This window comes from Ambystoma mexicanum, chromosome 8 (assembly GCF_040938575.1).
Source record: "Ambystoma mexicanum isolate Mex_15411 chromosome 8, UKY_AmexF1_1, whole genome shotgun sequence".
NCBI classification, from domain to species: Eukaryota; Metazoa; Chordata; class Amphibia; order Caudata; family Ambystomatidae; genus Ambystoma; species Ambystoma mexicanum.
In genome coordinates, this window is record NC_090929.1 from 678,712,727 (window position 1) to 678,729,818 (window position 17,092).

General features: G+C 41.1%; 1 protein-coding gene across 13 annotated transcripts in view; it reads right to left on the reverse strand.

Moving 5' to 3' along the window:
- Positions 1-5,752: 5,752 nt before the first annotated feature.
- The window catches only part of PAX2 (paired box 2), a 147,333-nt gene continuing 135,993 nt past the window's right edge, over positions 5,753-17,092 (reverse strand). For 7 of the 13 annotated variants that reach the window (XM_069610481.1, XM_069610478.1, XM_069610480.1 and 4 more), the window contains one exon: positions 5,753-10,855. In XM_069610481.1, coding sequence (XP_069466582.1) covers positions 10,734-10,855 — 122 coding nt within the window. In that variant the 3' untranslated portion in view covers positions 5,753-10,733. Of the gene's footprint in view, positions 10,875-17,092 lie in introns of all 13 variants that reach the window. The other 6 variants (XM_069610479.1, XM_069610487.1, XM_069610485.1 and 3 more) reach the window with 3 other exon arrangements.

The window sequence follows — 17,092 nt, forward strand, 5'->3', positions numbered from 1 at the left end:
CCCTGAGTTACCTGGGGGCAACCAGACGTGGATTCCCTGCTCACTGTGCTCAGAGAGGCCCAGCTTCACCTCACTGATGAGGCCCAACAAGGCTGAAACACGTGTATGGGGTTGCTGGTGCTACTCTTTTTCAGAGAGGAATTGCCATAGCATTTCGGTGCTGGACTGCCCATCTGGGCGGGACAAAGACTGATATGCAAATGGATATTGCCCATCTGTGAAAGGTACAGTAAGCAAAAAGCGTGTGCTGCAAACTCTCATCTCAGAACAGGTTATCATGCCATGTTCTTTCTGGAGAGGAGCGCCTGCTACCTTTTTTGAACTAGCAGGTCGGGGTTTAGGGGACTTGGGTGTTTTTCCTACCTTGAGTTTTCCCTTCCGTTCCCTCAAAGCTTTTTGTGTCATGGACTGACACTTGGAGTAAACAGTAGTATCGTAGTCCTCCCCGAGGCACCACAGGCAGATTTGATGCAGGTTTGTTAGGGACATCTTCGAACCGCAATCCCTGCATTTTTATTAAACCCGACTTGGGTGTCGACCATGTAGATGAAAGACGACATAATCGTCGAGTTTTCGAAGAAAATCGCACGGGGTAACAAACTTCACAGTTATGAGGCGCGCTGAGTTTCACACAAAGCAAACGCTGTTTGTGTAAAAAAACAAACTTGGGCCAACTGGCGCTGCGTGTGCTCCATGTATCCTCCAATGATGTCACCCTCGACAGAGGCCTTTGAGGGAAATTGACTCAATGTCATCAATGCACGGAGCCCTCTGCCAAATTATTTTTCTGAAGCAGCTGTAGCTGGACATTACATGTCAAAGATGAGTAATACGTTGGAGGACACACTCCAGTCGAAAGCTTTTTATGAGTATCAGTGGTTGTGCTGCTGCCAAATAGTCAGAGGAAGTTGTTGGACTAGTCACATGGTTCTTACCGAATCTGGGAAGTCATCGGAAAATGTAACTTTAAAATTCATCAGCCCACCAAGCAGATTAGGGAGCAAATGAGCAATTCTTTCAAAAAGCATGCAGTTTAAACACAATAAGACAGTAATGCTATGGCCTTTTTACTAACCAGGAGAAAGACATGGAAAAGCTCTCAACACCAGCCACACATGAACATCTCCAAAAACGTACTGAACAGAAGACATCACATCAACAACAGGCACTAAGAACATTTCTGAGTGACATTAAATATTTCTTTTTGGATCAACGGGTAAAGTTGAATATTATCACACCAGAACTCATCCCCAAAACATAGTATACCAAATGCCATATAGTCAGGTGGAAGAGTGGTCATCCAAGAGGAAGTCAAGAAAATGCTAAAGATGGGCACCATAGAATGAGCTCTGAGTGAGTGGGTCTCCACCATTTTTCCCAAGCCTGTCAATACCTGACAATTGACTTCCACAAAGTCAACACTGCCTGTGAGTTTGATGTGCACCGGATGCCTCTCATCAACAAATTGATGGAAAGGTTTGGCAATCAAAGTACATCTTCTCGCCAGATCTAAAAAGAGATGCCTAGCAAGTCCCAAAATATCCAGCAGATAAAGAAAAGATGTCCTCCTAAACCCCACTGGGGATATTTCACTTTATAGTTCTTCCTTAGACCTCCACTACTTTCCAGAGGCTTTTCAACTATTTGCGGCAGGAAAGCCAAGCCTATATGGATACTTACCTGGATGATGTGATCATCCGTAATGGAACCTGACAGAAGCATTTATGTCATCTACACCTGTAATGTACCACCTTAAAGGAGACTGGTTTTACAGAGAATGCTGCTAGGTGTTCTGACTGAAACTAGGATAGTAATTGTGTCATCGAGCCCCAAGCTAACAAGGTACCCCTAACAGAGAAGAAGGATTTGCGAACATTCGTCAAGGTAATGGGTTGTTACTGCCTCTTGATTTCCCACTTTTCCTCCAGAGAAGACTTATTAACATACCTGCTATGCCACAATATCAACAAATGAAAGTGGAGGGAAGCAGCAATAACCAAAGTTCAAGAACTTAAAGATGCCTTGTCCTCCCTACTTATACCCCCAAATTTACAAGAACCGTTTCTATCAGGTCAATGGCTGACAAGCTGTGTGGTATTTTCACAACTAAGGACCAGATAGGAATGACTGATACTGTTCATCATGTGTAAACTATACTGGAAAAGAAGTGATATGCCATATTTGAGAAGGAATGTCAGGCTGTCAAGAGGGCTTTTCAAGAGTTGCACTACTATCTTGTTGAACAGGATCTAACCTTTAGAATGGATCACAGACTACTCAAATTGTTACAGTGAAAAAAATCATATTGTGGTTTTCAGCCCTTCCATCATTTTCTGTTCAACATCAGCCTGGTAATTAATTTCTTAATATGCTTCCCCAGTAAGTTCTTTGAACAAATAAACATGTCAACGCTAAGAGATAGGGTGTGTGGTGGTGGTTGGCTACCATGGAGAAGCCATGCAGAAGGAATCCTGAGTCTGTTGTCTATGGCTGTCAATGTGTGACCAAACCCATTTCAAAGTGAAATGTGAGAGCGATAAGGAGGAACATAGAGAGAGAATGAAAAAGAGAGAGAACATGAAAGAGAGCAGTGTTTGGAAGGAGTGCCTGGAAGTGAAAGCAGAGGCACACTGCCCACGAGAAGAGTTAAAGCTGCCATCCTGAGATCCAACAGCAAAGGAACAGTAAAACCTTGACTTTCATATGACATAGGTCATTGAGGGAACACAGCATGAGATGCTGATCAGGAATAAAGTGCATGCTGAAGGAGGTATTGACCAGGTGAGATGAACAGAAACTACCAGAGCAAACTGGTAAGGAAGAGGAGTTGGTAAACTAGACAGAGACAGTTGACCGAGAGGGGGTTCTGACTCAGAAAGTCTGCCCAGAACAAAAGATAGAAAAATCAGTAACCAAGTGATGAGCATGAACTGAGGGCAGGCAGAGTCAGACGGAAGTAATGAAGCATGAGGTAATGAGGAATTGGCAGGATAGAAGAAAAGAGGATAAAAGGAACCGGTAAGAACCAAGTTCACATTAGGGGGAAGGCCTGAACCAAACAAGAGAGAATTTGGTGCAGGTATGGCAAATAAAGACAAGTAACCTCATCGTACATACCTATGATTCTGGTTAACAAACCAGTGTGAAAAAGAGATTGATGAATCGTGGAAATCGAAGTCCAATGCCAAGCACAAATCTAACTAAGGGGGAGAGAAGGCATGAGCACATAGTGCATGTTGAGAAATAAAGTCCAATCTAACAGCCCAAATCTACCAATTCAATGTGAGATAGAGATTGATGAATGCTAGGAATCCAAGTCCAATAACCAGCGTAAACCTAATGAAGTCCATGAGAGGAGACTTGAATACATATGTACAATAGGAAACAAAGAGCATTATCCCAGCTATACTCTAAAAATCATTGCATGGGAGAACCTTCTGAATGCTGGGAAGCATTGTTCAATATTCCAGCCACAGCAAATAAATCATTGTAAGAGAGGTTGATGAATGATGAATCCATACAAGTGGGAGGAGACTTAAATACTAGAAAACAAAACCCAATAGCACAGTCCAATTCTAGTGTCAATTGTGACAATTCTTATTTAGAAGTATGCAAAGACTGAGGAAAAGGCTGCATGGCAAAATCTGGAAAAGATAAACAGAGAAACAGTTGTGCTGTGTCTAACATGTATTCCAAGTCTGTGGATGACACACGAGTTACTGCCAAGTCAATAATAAGACTGAATGATGAATTGAGTCTGGCAAGGACTGATAGACAAACTCTTCTTCCAGTTCTTGAAAGAGTGAAAGGAACTTCTACCAATAGTTCCACGCCTATGAGAAGACTGATGAATGAATGGAATCATTGATTACAAGACTGTGAGAGACAGAAGGTAGCAGCCCTCAGATCTTAGTGGGCGTGCCGCAATGTAGTTGGAGGTTTTTTCATTGCAAGTATTTGGGTGCAGTTCTGCAGAGACTTTTGCAAGTGAGGCAAAACAATTTGAAGTGGTTCTGAAATTAATAGGTAAGCAATGAAGGTTTCTTCAATGGAAGTATTAGAGTTTTTGTGTCAGGTGGTCAGGAAGACTTACATAGAGGGTGTTGGCATAGTCCAAAAGGGATTCTTTTTTCTGGGGAAGAATCGTGTTCAGCAGCTTGAGGTGAAATAAAGAGCATCTAACCACCTATTTTCAAAGTGCAACTTCATAATGTTAAGGCCTAAGTACCTCTTATTTCAACAATACTAAGTTGTGTTAGACTTCTAATTGATTCATCTGACCCCCCGTAGATGACCCCATAATAGCTTTTTGCTATCCACCTTCGATTTATATTTTCTCTGGTATCGTAGCCAATGAGTCTCTTGCACCCTGATACAGGAAAGGTCATGAGAGCTGAAGATTGTTCTATTTCTGTCCCGTGAGACTAAGGAATCAGCCTTGGCATTTAAGGTTTGGTGAGCTTATTTGAATATACTCTGAATCACTAAAATGTCCACTTATTTGGCTTGCCCAAACTTACTTGAATTCCTTCAAGCTTTGGGTGAGCTATTCTGGCTAGTTTGGCCACACAAGTGTTACCAGGCAGAGGAAACTCAGTGACTGCCTTGCATTACAAACTCTCACTTTACATTTCGTGTCACTGACTATGAAGGAGCTAGTTGAAATCAGGAGATTATCATTTAGTGATCGTAAGAAAGTCTGCAAACAGGTGTTATTTCTTTACGACTAGCAGTGGTTAGGAGAGAATCCCAGTGGCCTCCTTGCCTGGCAGACACAAACGTGAATGTTTTTGTCAGTGACAACTATGGAGGAAGCAGGAGTCACTGCAAATATTTCTGGGACAACTAGGAAAAAGACGGGGACATTAGGGAGTAGAAAACACCAGAACTGGTTGGCAGTAAGAATTTACATGCAATGTCTGTAATGGAGTGTGCAATCTTTTTGCGACTACATGGGAGGACACAGTTCGGGTGAGCCGACTGAGTCTGAGAACGTTTGGGCGCAATTCAGAAGCATAGATGAGCTTGGCAAAAAAAAAATTTGTCAATTTGGACACCGTTGATTTGGAAATTTGATGTGTGTTGCAAGTCTGACTGATCACCTCGTGCCTTCAGCCTTTACAGTGGGCATGCTCTTTACAAATGACATTGAACATGGGATGTGTGATGCCTCTCTAATATAACCTTGGGCGGTAGCAGTAACGCAAAGGTGTTTAATCAGAAGAGTGCAGCTGTTGATTTAGTGAGGACCACAATTTAATCTGTTTGAGGATTTAATGGAGGATTTATTGAACACTCACCTCAAGCTTTGCTTTCCAATCACTTCCTTCCAGGCTTCCTTTTCATTCATCTTCCCATAGAGAACGTTCAACTTTTAAAGAGTGGGGAATGTAACTGGAATAGTGATGACATTTTAATGGTCACAATGTCAGAAATAATGTGAATTGGTGTGCAGTGTTGTCTATTCAACCATTAGACTATCCTCTCTGAAAGCTGTATCTGTTTTGCATAGAACCATTTTCAATATACATTCCACAGCTTTTTTCTGGGAGGGCTACATGTTCTTCGAACACTTAGGGATGGCATCAGTGAGGGGCCCTAACTGTTCTGCAATGAATATGCTGGAAAAGCTAAGTTATATTCCTAACAGCCCCTCATAGATGCATTAATCAGTCACATATTTCTTTCCTATAGTCCCCAAAGCTACCACAATTGGGAAATTAAAAAGAGTCAGTAACCAGCCACAAGCCTGCAGGGTGACATACAAAATTGTTTTATTTCTCATGTGCACAAAGAAAAAGAATCAAACAGAACTGAAGCGATGATTGAAGCTGGGTGGCTTCAGGCAAAGACCATCAGATTGCATGTTGGAGCGGAGACATATCGTCCTAGGCCCGAGGTGGCCCCTGCAGTCTGTGCTGTGGTTGCTTCACTTGTATATATCTGTACCTATATTTGTCTTTATAGATATAGATAATTTATATAAATACATTTGCATGTGTCCAGATTCCTGTGTTAAATCACTGTCTCTCTTTGATTCAGTAAGAATCGGCACTTCCATTTTGGAAACACGTCCAGATGTCCTAAAAAAAACTCTCCATTTCAGGGGTTGGTCGATACAGTTACTGTACATAGCCTCCTGAGTCCCGGGAATCTGCCCCAGTGACAAACAACAATCCCAGTACCTTGTTTTTCTTTCCATTGGTCTACTGTTCCTTGGTGAAAAGGACAAAAAGGCATCCAATTGCTTTTAAATTAAATTCTTGGGTAAAAAAAAAAATGGAGATTGTTTTATGTAATTGATGCAGGAGTTTATCTTGTCTCCTTGTTTCCAGTATTTTTTTTATCCAGTTTTAGGATTTGTTCTGAAGCTTTTCATTTTTATATTTGGTCACTATCCATTGGGCGAGCTAGTGTGATAAAGCATGCAGAATAGTCCACAACAGAACCAGAGGGTTATTTGTCACTAAAACATCTAAAGTTCACAAAACCAATCACTATAAATAAGGTCTTCTTAGAGGCAGTTCCCAGCCTACCCTTTGTAAAGTACACACCCCCCTCCCAACTCCACTTCCATAAGGAAGTGGCTGCCTCACAAATGAATGCAGAATGGAGAACACATTTGTGACAAACATCAGGACTAAGTCCCCGGGGTTCAGTCAGATCAATGTTACAAAGCACTGTCGTTCATTCGAGCAAGCATTGTTACATAGCTTTTGTTTTATAGGATTTGTTGTGCTGCAGTGCACAATTATTTTTTCTCAAAAATGTACTTATTTTTGCATGATCGATTATAAAAACGGCACAACAATGTAAGAAAAATGGACAGAGGAAAGAAAGAAAAGTCAAGAAGCACGCTGGCAAACGTGCAATGAACATTGACATTTTTGCATAGTGATTTTTATCCCTTCAATCCTTCAGTTGGTGTTTAATAAAGAAAAAGAAAAGCTGTAGTGTGCAAACTCTATTGACTTTGGCAATTCACTGGGGTTTCATAATCATGCTGCGCCCTCTTTGAACATGTTTTGATGTAACTTCTGTTAATGAGCAGTAGAAGATTTGCAACATAAAGTCAGCGTCCTTTAACTACAAGATAAGGGGAATTGTACTTACTATCTAGCATTAGAAAGATGTAGATGAGTTCTATTTACAGGAGGAAGGGCCTTCACAGTACACACATTTATTTCAACAAAGCAGCATTCGTTGTTGGTTTTTTGTTTCCAAAACACATAACATTAAATAGTTGCCGGGATTTGATTTTCCTGCACAGGCCCATCAAATAGAATTTGTATCAACATAGGTGGGGACCCATCTGCCTAATATTGCTACATAAATTCCAGTCTCAGGCAAGGTGTGTCTGGTAATTAAAAAAAAGACATATGAACATGGAAATATTAGGCAAATGTAAAGAGTACATTTGCAGAATGTGTTTGCGGGTAAAAGCAAGAATGAGGTGTTGCTGATTGAGGTCTTTTTGTTGGCCAAATGTTCCTTTAGTTTGCTTGAACAAATGGTTCCGTGTTGTGGGTTCTAGAATAGGGTTTCGCAAACTCATAGGTCAGGGTTCCAAACAGATTGTAGTGTACAATCATAAAATGCCAAGTATGCTGATGGAGTTAGCAGGTTTACGACATTTTCGATCTTGGATTACAAACAGAAATGCATTGATTTTCGAACAAACGGATAGTGCGTAAGTCCACATTCACTGTAGTTTCCAGGATTGGTAAAAGGGTTTGTGGTGAACCCACACGCCCTAGTGACTGAAACAATCCTTGTTTTGTCTGTGTCCTTTGGCAACTAATGAGTAATGTTATGGACACTTCATTTCATACACCATAAAATATCTAATTGCCCATATTAGAAATAGGATTTTGACGTTTGGAAAACCATGGCTTTGGTGCTAATTTGACAAATTATTTGAAGGAGTGGATGCACTTTTAGATGTGATTTAAATAGAGGTAGCGCAAGTTTGAAAAAGGCTGGTTTACAGATCTGCATAAATCCAATATGAACCAGGAGAAATTCCAATCATTACCATTGCAAAATGTCTGTCACTCCTATGTGTGTATACAAATCTTTCCAGGAACAGCCCACCCAAGTGCATTCTTGAAACCATGAGCTGTGCAGCAAACCTGGTACTTCAATCAACAGGAAATGTGCGACTGGACAAGTTATTCTGGATTCAGGTATTTGAAGGCTAAGTCAATCTCATTTAATCGCAAGTTCTGATAAAAGGATGTCACGTGTAATCACCATGGATTTCAAGTAAATCACAGTAAAAGGTTGTGGTATTCTGATGGTATGTGTCATTCTGCTCTCAGTTTTCCTTGTCAATGATTGACATAATTATCAAGTAATGATTGGGAAAATGCAAAGCTTCTTACTAGACACACATACCTCAGGTTTCCGAATCATACCTGGGAGATATTTTGTGGTTGGATGCAGCATAGTTATACTTTGCAGCTGGGCGCCATCCAAACAAACTTGTTTCATTGGCTCTACTCTGCTAGGTGTATTGGATATACTTCCTCAAATTTAAAATTCTGCCCACACACCTAACTAGCAAATTATTGTTTAAGCAAGCATCATTTCTTTTAAATGCCATGCTTTACTTCACACAATGGATTTGGGAAAATCAACACAGCCATAATAAGAATATCGAAATTCGTGGTTTGTTAAGAAGGCAGCCTATACAAATTGAACATTCGAGGGGTCAATAAGGGAAAGATTAAACCATCACAGGATATAACAAAATTTGAACGTTTGTAACAGTACTTGCTTTGTTTTTTTGGATCTTAAAGTAAAGGAGCCCTTTACGTAATTTACCATTTAAAAAAAATCCTCTACTGTAAGGGACAAAAATGTCCAAAAAGATATGCATTCTGCCTTGATATGGACCCATAGGACATGCAACACACCACCGTGTTGAATGGTGTGATTGAGGGCTACACGTCCTGCTCCAGGTTAAATGACTCTTCAGTAGGGTTTGGTGAAATTATCGATGGTGAAGCAAAATGGCCAAAATTGCGCTCTATTTTTATTTCTACTTTTATCCCTCTGTTTTGCCACTTTTATGCAAATGTAATTGTTTGGGCAGTATTACTTTGGGCATGTGAACATATTTTGTGGCCCCTTTGACTGAAATTTTGTGTTTCCAAACTAATGCTCAAAAAACGAAATTGAAAGTGAGCAGAAATATTCAATTTTGCTCTGTGGATGAAATGTCAAAGTGGGTGCATTTTTCTCAGAATTGTTCTCAAGCTTTTTCAGCTGTGTTGCCCAACACTACTCTTGAATCATGGCTCTCGCTTCACTAACACAAGGTTGTTAATGTCAAATAGCACCACTATCTGGGGTTTCTTTGCTCTGAAAAGCAACAAATATCCAAAAGAGAGGATTTACATAAGGAAATCAAGAAGACCTGTTTTGGACAAGAAATGCATGATGTTCCAGTTAATCTTTGACTGCCAACCATTGAGAGTTGCCAGTCTTGTAAACTTACAGACCACTAGCACCGAGTCTGATGCCTCTAGACAAAGACTTAAAAAAGACTCTGACAAACATCCAGTAAATCCCCACCACTAACACCGTTTGTAAATTGACATGTAAACCAGAACCCTCTTGAGTCATTAAGTGCCAGTTTTTTTGTGTTGTATTTATGTTATTCTTTTTCTTACACTTAATTTAAAAACACAAACATTTGCACAACATACATCATAGATTTCATTTTTCAGTTGCTATTTTCTAGTTGGCAGGGTGGATGGGGAGAATCCAAAAGGTGTATTTTTCCGCAATGCTGCTTTGTCCTCAACAATAAGACCTTAGTGCAAAATAGAAGAAAAAAACAAGATCTAAGGGGAGGAGGCAAACATTACAAGAACTGTCTTCAATTGTCCGTTTCTTTTCTTTTTTTTAGAAAATTGTTCTGTTCATTTTTACAGACCTTCATGATAAAGCATATAAACTGGGTATATTTATATATATTTATATATTTATATATTTTTTATTTTCTGTTTATCATTGGATTGACATTGATATGTCTCCCTGTCTTGTTCTTTGAGCTGATTGTGTTGCACGAAAAATCGCGCTCCGCTGGGTGATCACGGCATGCCTTGAGGCGACCTTCAAGTCACAGGATGAAGAATTCAGTCTAGGAGACAGTTGACCAAAAGTAGTCACAGTTGGGAAGGAATGTACAGAAGGACAATAGGAGACTGGCCAGGATGTGAAGGAATCAGAATTCTCTTTTACTGAATGATCCTCTTCCAGTTACTGAAACACACGTCGTTATTTGTAGTGATCTTCTGTGCACGAACGTTCATTTATGGAAATAAAATAAACACAGACTCCATGTGCATTGTCTTCCCCCCACGCCCATCACTTTAAATAAATGGTCCGTTCCACATGGTGTGCAAGTCCATTATCTCTTTTGCTTTGCCAAGTCAGTATTGTCTTTGGAGCTCTTGAGTTACCTTCATTCAACTGGAAGAAGGTTAGGACTTTGCATGGCTGGATATTGCCTTGGTGCTGCGTGGTGCATTCCAGATGTAGCCAATCAACCTGGTCTGATGTCCAATCTCCACACCGTGTGTGACGCCTCTGAAGAGGTGGTAGGTTTGGAGGGTGTATGCTCAGCCTGTGGTGCATATGGGTACTTCAGGTATATGCAGGGAAGGGCTTCAGGCTGGTGACAAATGGAGCAATCTTCATCCCACCAATTTGGAAGAGGTTGGTCAGACAGGTACAATATGGAGGCCTAAGCTGTCGCCCTGCAGCTTCATGTGGTTTCCATGGTAACTAGTGGCGGTCATAGGCAGTGGCAGCAGTGGGAGGTGCTGAGCCCCTGGATGTTGCACTATAATAATAAGGGGAACCTGAAAGTTAACACAGGAGAAAAATGGACTGGATGAAAAGACAAACAGCAAAACAAAAAGTATAAAACACAACTAAGGAACATTTGGGGAAGTAGTCGAGAGGCATGCTTAAAGACAAATCTATCTTACACAATTTAGGGGAGGCCATGCAGGAGAGAATTGGATAAAGAATTTATGAAGGTGGTAAATGGCAAAAAATACTCTATTTCGGCCACTATGTCCCAACAATTTAAGTATTCATTATTCATTATTTAAAAAAAGAATATGTATTAAACACGCATATCAAGGAAGAGCGCCACTGGAACTTAATTCTCGTGCATCACATTTTGAAACCAATAGGCACATGAAATAAAATAATCAAGTCCTACAACTATTCTTTTAAACTCTAAATATACAGGAGGTGTTTTTAAATGGATTTGAAATGTGAGAATATAATTAACAACAGACTGAACTTACACAACTTTATTAAGTGCTGATTTAAAGTTGTGTCAAACTAATGTCCTCAATTTATCAAGTTAGAATCCAACATAGCACCTTGTGAAAGGGATGATATTTACATGCCACTCAAAATTCACCCTTATCTTTTATCAAAAACCATAAAGGACATTATAGGACCGTTAACATTTAAGGAGAATAGTATACGGTTACATGTTACATGTTCCGTGGTTGGTGCTAAGATTAAGCCCTATCATACTGAGCTAAAGATTGGGAAACCCACATTTGTTTTCAATAGGTTTGCTGAAAAGCAACAAAATGAGAAACTCATTAATCTATGCCTCTCTTTATCAAGTCCCCCTGGGTGACATAAAAGGGAAGCAGAATACACTTCAACCTGCTTGTAATTCAATTGTTGATCTCACCAAATGTATATTTCGGCCATGTATAATGGAAGGGGTTGCTATCCTGCTCTGCCAGAAAGAGGACCCTGCACACTACCTGGTGGTAGTGCCTACAAAATGAAGCTGCCTGGCCCCCTACAAGACCCAGGACTCTGCCAGCAAGTGTGGAAGTCATCAGGAAAACTGTGACTTGCTCCCATAGGGACATATGACTGTCCGCAGGTTTTTTTTTTTAATAAAGCTTGTTTCCACGTTTGCCAGATCCTGCTCTGCCAGAGGTATCTGTGCGAAGTTTGAGGGTCCTACATACAAAACGAGACTCCCTGGGCCAGCAACGCCCAGGACTCTGCTTGCAAGTGTGAAAGCCATCTAGAACACTGACTGGCTCTCTTATTCAGTCTCCTTTGGGTGTCCATCCCATGTGTCTGCAGCCAAGGGTCAAAAGCAGCAAAGTGCAACTCCCTATTGGGGCCTAGGTTCAGAACCCCTGCTCAAGCCAGAACTTCTCCAAGCTCACCCTTTACCAGACATCTGCTTCCACGCGCAGTGATCCTTCCACCAATTGACTATCAATTCACTGCAGGGCTTCTGTTACCTCACAAGACCCATGAAACTTGCTGTTTAGGGTCTGTTAACTGTCATTTTGGTTACCTGTAGACCCATTCTAGGCTAAATAACACTAAGCGCATAATAAATAAAAAATCAATCAATCACCTGCTTCTTCTCAGTCAGCCATCCACCCCTTGCCTTTACGCTTACCCACCTAGCCGGTCCGATAGCACAGCGAGTAGAGCGCTCGCTTTGACATCTGTGCAGAGCCTGCTGCCGGAGATTCGAATCCCGGCAGGGCCAAACTCAGCCTTTCATCTTTCCGAGGTCGATAAAAGAGCACCACACACCATGGGTGATAAGCAGCGCTCAGATACCTGAGGGTTCGTAGAGCTATATAAATGCTAAATTATTATTTTTTACTCCCTCTCTCTTGGGCTACACCCTTTCTTCATTGTCATCACTTGCCTAATTCTTTTACCATCCATCATATCATGATGTAGCTCCATTCTCCTTCTACTCAGTCTTCTCCTTCCCTTATCACATAGCCTTTATGCTCAACTTGGTGTAACTTCTGCATCAGTGTCCACCTTGCCTTCTTCTTCCTCCTTTCCCCTGCATTCCACAGCCTGTAAATAAGACGCTCCTATGCTACTGGGCTCTCCAAACTCATCTATCCCTTTTGCCTAACGCAAAACACCTGCTTCTCTCCCTCAAGTTGTATCCCTCATTTACTTGGCCTCTGGAATGCACAATCCCTATGCAACAAGTCATCCTACATCACTGACCACTTCAACTCTCATCACTCTCAACTTTCATTTGAAGCTATCACAGAAACGTGGATCTCTCTCATGCCCCTGCTACACTAGCAGCTCTCCACATTGACCCCTTCTCCCACTCTCCCAGACCTGTTAGGAAGGGTGGCGGTATGGGTTTCCTTATCAATAAGGCTGTCAACAAATCCCCTCTACCCCCTCTGACATGAAATGTTGCTCTTTGTAATATGTTATGTAATCTTGCATTCGTATACAGCCTCCTGCCATAGTTTATGGCATTGATGTGCTTTGCATACCAGAGAAGCAAAGGATATAGCATATAGCAGTGGAAGGGAGAAACAAAGATGGGTAAATAGTTGGGATGAGGGAAAGAGATAGATAAGATGCACCGGAAGGCTTGATAAATCTAAGGTATGGGAGCTATGTGTACATTTCGGCTGAATTTATCAGGTGACTCAACTGTATTCTATGGGGTGCAGCGTCAAGAGGAAAGATAGCTGGAGAAAAGGTGTTCTCTCCGTAAGGGGGGTATGTCTGGAAATTACTCACTGCATGGTGAGCTTGGGCATGATAAAGCCATGACCAAGAAAATACATGGGGCAAAGCCCTTACACTTACTTCCCTAGGCCCACAACAACATTTTGGAGGGGTTTTATGTCAGAAATCCAAATTTGGCAAGTTTGCAAAAGCTCCCTGAGAAGTGTGCAAAAAAAACCTCATTTTCTTTGGTTTCCTCATTTATGTCATGGTTACCAAAACCCTGGGTGTGTGCGTAAAGTCCTTATGGCCACACTCTGCACCTTGCACAGTGTCAATATGCCATAAGTCAACTCCTCCCTTCTACTCTTCTCACTGTTCTGGCTCCCAATGCACCCCCTAATTCTCTCAACTACTTCTTCCCTGATCTGACCCGTCTCCTCGAGTCCCTTCCTATCAATAAATCCCTATTGTCATGCTGGGAAACAATAACCTTCTCAAGCCCTTTGCAGCGACCTGCCTTGCACTCCATGACCAGCCTACCCACTCTGGTGGGAACTCTTGACCTTGTCTATCTCTCTAAATCACACTCCTCTTCCTCTGATCACTCCATTGTTCACTTCAACATCTCGGTCCCTCCACCTTCTACTCCTCATCTCACCTATTCAATAACAAAGAGGACATTCAGGCAAGACTCTTTTGTCCCTTACCATGATGATTAGAGGACCTCTCTCCCGTCTCCCCATATTTATGCCTCTTCCATTGGCGTGCTTACGCTGACTTTTTTAGTATGCATGTATGAATCCATTTGACCAACACTATCCCTCTTGCACATTCACACCTTCCTGTCCCCCTTCATTGCCTTTGATCACCTCTGATATTCTGACCCACAAAGCAAATGTTATGTGACCTACGATGCTGGTGAAAATTAGGGACACCCTCCCTACTCCTAACCTACACAGATTCCCTTGATGCCCTAACCTCTGCACTGCATAGCCTATGTACCAACTCTGCCAAATCATCCAATTTTACAAACCTAATCTCCCCCCTTCGCAATCAACCCTGCAAACTTACATCTACCCTTTAATCTTTGCTTGCACCTCCCAAGTCAATTTCCATCACTGCTTCCCTTTCTGCTAATGACCTGCTCACTACTTTTCCTGAAGCAAAAACTCTAAAATTCATGACACTCTCACAGCCCTCCTCTCTCTCTCCTCAACCCTCCTTCTGTCCACCACCTCTCCCTCTACTTCTTCTACACTTGACTACTTGTCCCCTACTTCTCCAATAGAATTAGAACCCATCATTCACAGTGACAATCCATCTTGCGCTCCTATCAACCATTTTTCTCCCCAAATGGTCAAAGACTTAAGTATTATCAAATCAGGCATTGCTAAAGTCGACGTTCTGGACATTTGTGAATAAGTTCTAAATCTATTTAACACGTTTTCAATATTTGCCAGTTTTTTGACAGCATATGCGTAGGTTCTAACTACCATCATTTGCTCTGGTACCCACAATACATGGCAGGTATTACTTATTTCAGTGTGTGGTGCTATTTTTTTGCATCCAGTCCATACAGACTCAAAACTGCTTCGACTGATGTTGTACACGGCCACTCGTTGTGTTATGAGGACACATCCCACTCTCCCCCTGCCTCTGTAACATGTACCACACAGCATCCTGTGCTGAAGTTCTCCTTATAAAATACACTACTTTTACTGCAGAAGGATACACACAGGATGCAATGTTTGCTGCTTAGTACAGTTGATCTCCTCCGCCTTATACCATATAACTGTCAACAGGTGGCAGTGCAACCAATCAGTCAAAACTGAAACCTAGACAGAATTCATGAGGATTACTTAGAAATTGCGTTTGCCAAATGAAAAAAAGAGTAAAAATGCATTGACTGCACACTTTCCTTTCAGGTTTTCCATCTACAGAACTGGCTGTTCATGACAATTCAGCACTTAGGGGAGTAAGTAGAAGGGCTTTGCCCGCTGTGTTTTCTCGGACATGGTTTCAACATGCCCAGTCTCACCATGACACGGTGGAAAGTAGACAAGCCTATCCAATGCAGAGTCAAAGACAGAATTTGTGTTCTTAAACACTTTGCCCATAAGCACATACTCATGGTTTTGGCAAGTATAAAAAAAATCCTGTGTAAACCATGACATAAATAAGGAAAATAAAAGAGTTTGTTTTGCTCTTTTCTCAGGGAACTTTTGCAAACTTGGCAAATTTGGATTCATGACATGAATACAACCCTTCTTAACTATTGTTGGGAGCATAGAGAAGTAAATAGAATGGATTTGCTATCCGTATTTTCTTAGGCATGGCTTCAACATGTCCAGGCTCACTGTGAGGTGTGTACATCCCAGATATACCCCCTGGCCTGGCAAACACATCTTTCCAACTAACTCTCCTCTCATCGCTGCTTCCCATAGAATACAGTTGAGTGCCACAATAAATTCGGTCCAGTTGTACACATAGCTCCCGTACCTTTTCCTTCTCATATCTTCCTGAGCATCTTATCTATCCCCCTCCCTGGTTCCAACTATCTACCCAACTTTGCTCCTCCCTACCAATAATGCATATTCCATCATACACTTCCTTTGCCTCTCTGACAGACAAAGTACTTCGACATCAGAACCTATGCAAAGATAACATAACTTGTAATGAGGAAGCCCATAAGTGCTATTAAAATCCATTGAACAGCTGTGTATGAAGGCCACCTGGTGGCCAAAATTAATCATAGTGAGTAACCTATTGTCCTTGAATTTATTAGAAAATGGCTACAACACTGTTTTGCAACCCAGAAATGGCCAACTCAAAATGTTGAAATGGAAGAGCCACTCAATTGAAGCATCTAAATCAGTTGTTTCCAAAGTTTTTTATGCCATGCCCCACCTTGGCTTGAACACATTAATGACGTTCTTAATGCTAGAATTGCTCATATTGCATACATGTTCTATTCAAAGTCCAAGTTGTAATACCTTTTATTGGAGTAGCTGAAAAAAATTAAGCTGCGTTGTTAGATGCATATGTTTCCAAACCCCCAAGACTTCTTCTTCAAATGGTGGTTACACAATGTATCGCTTATGCATCTAACATCGTATGCTTAATGATATTTTCAGAATGACCAATAAAAGGTATAACATTGGATTTTGTTTGATTTTAAAACTAGACTAGCACAGCATCCTACTATTTCAATGCACTTATTTTCCATCATCCCCCCATCTGAAAGAGCCCCAAACCACACTAGATATCCTCAGGCCATCTAAATGCAATGCTTTTGATTATTTTTTAATACATAAGTTCAAAGAAGCCTGCACGTGTTTCCCACATCACGTGTCTTCTCAAGACTTCGACTCACTTAAATATTTGTTTAGATTGAATTAGGTTTCAAACACTGTATGGTCTCTGTTACATGAAATTGGGATTTGAGATTTTCATGAAATGCACCCAAACTCCAAAAATAAGCAATGATAAAAGAAACATTTTCCTGATGAGTTGCTGGAAAAACATGACACATAGAGAACATCATGTTTCTCTAGAAACACATTTTAAAACACCT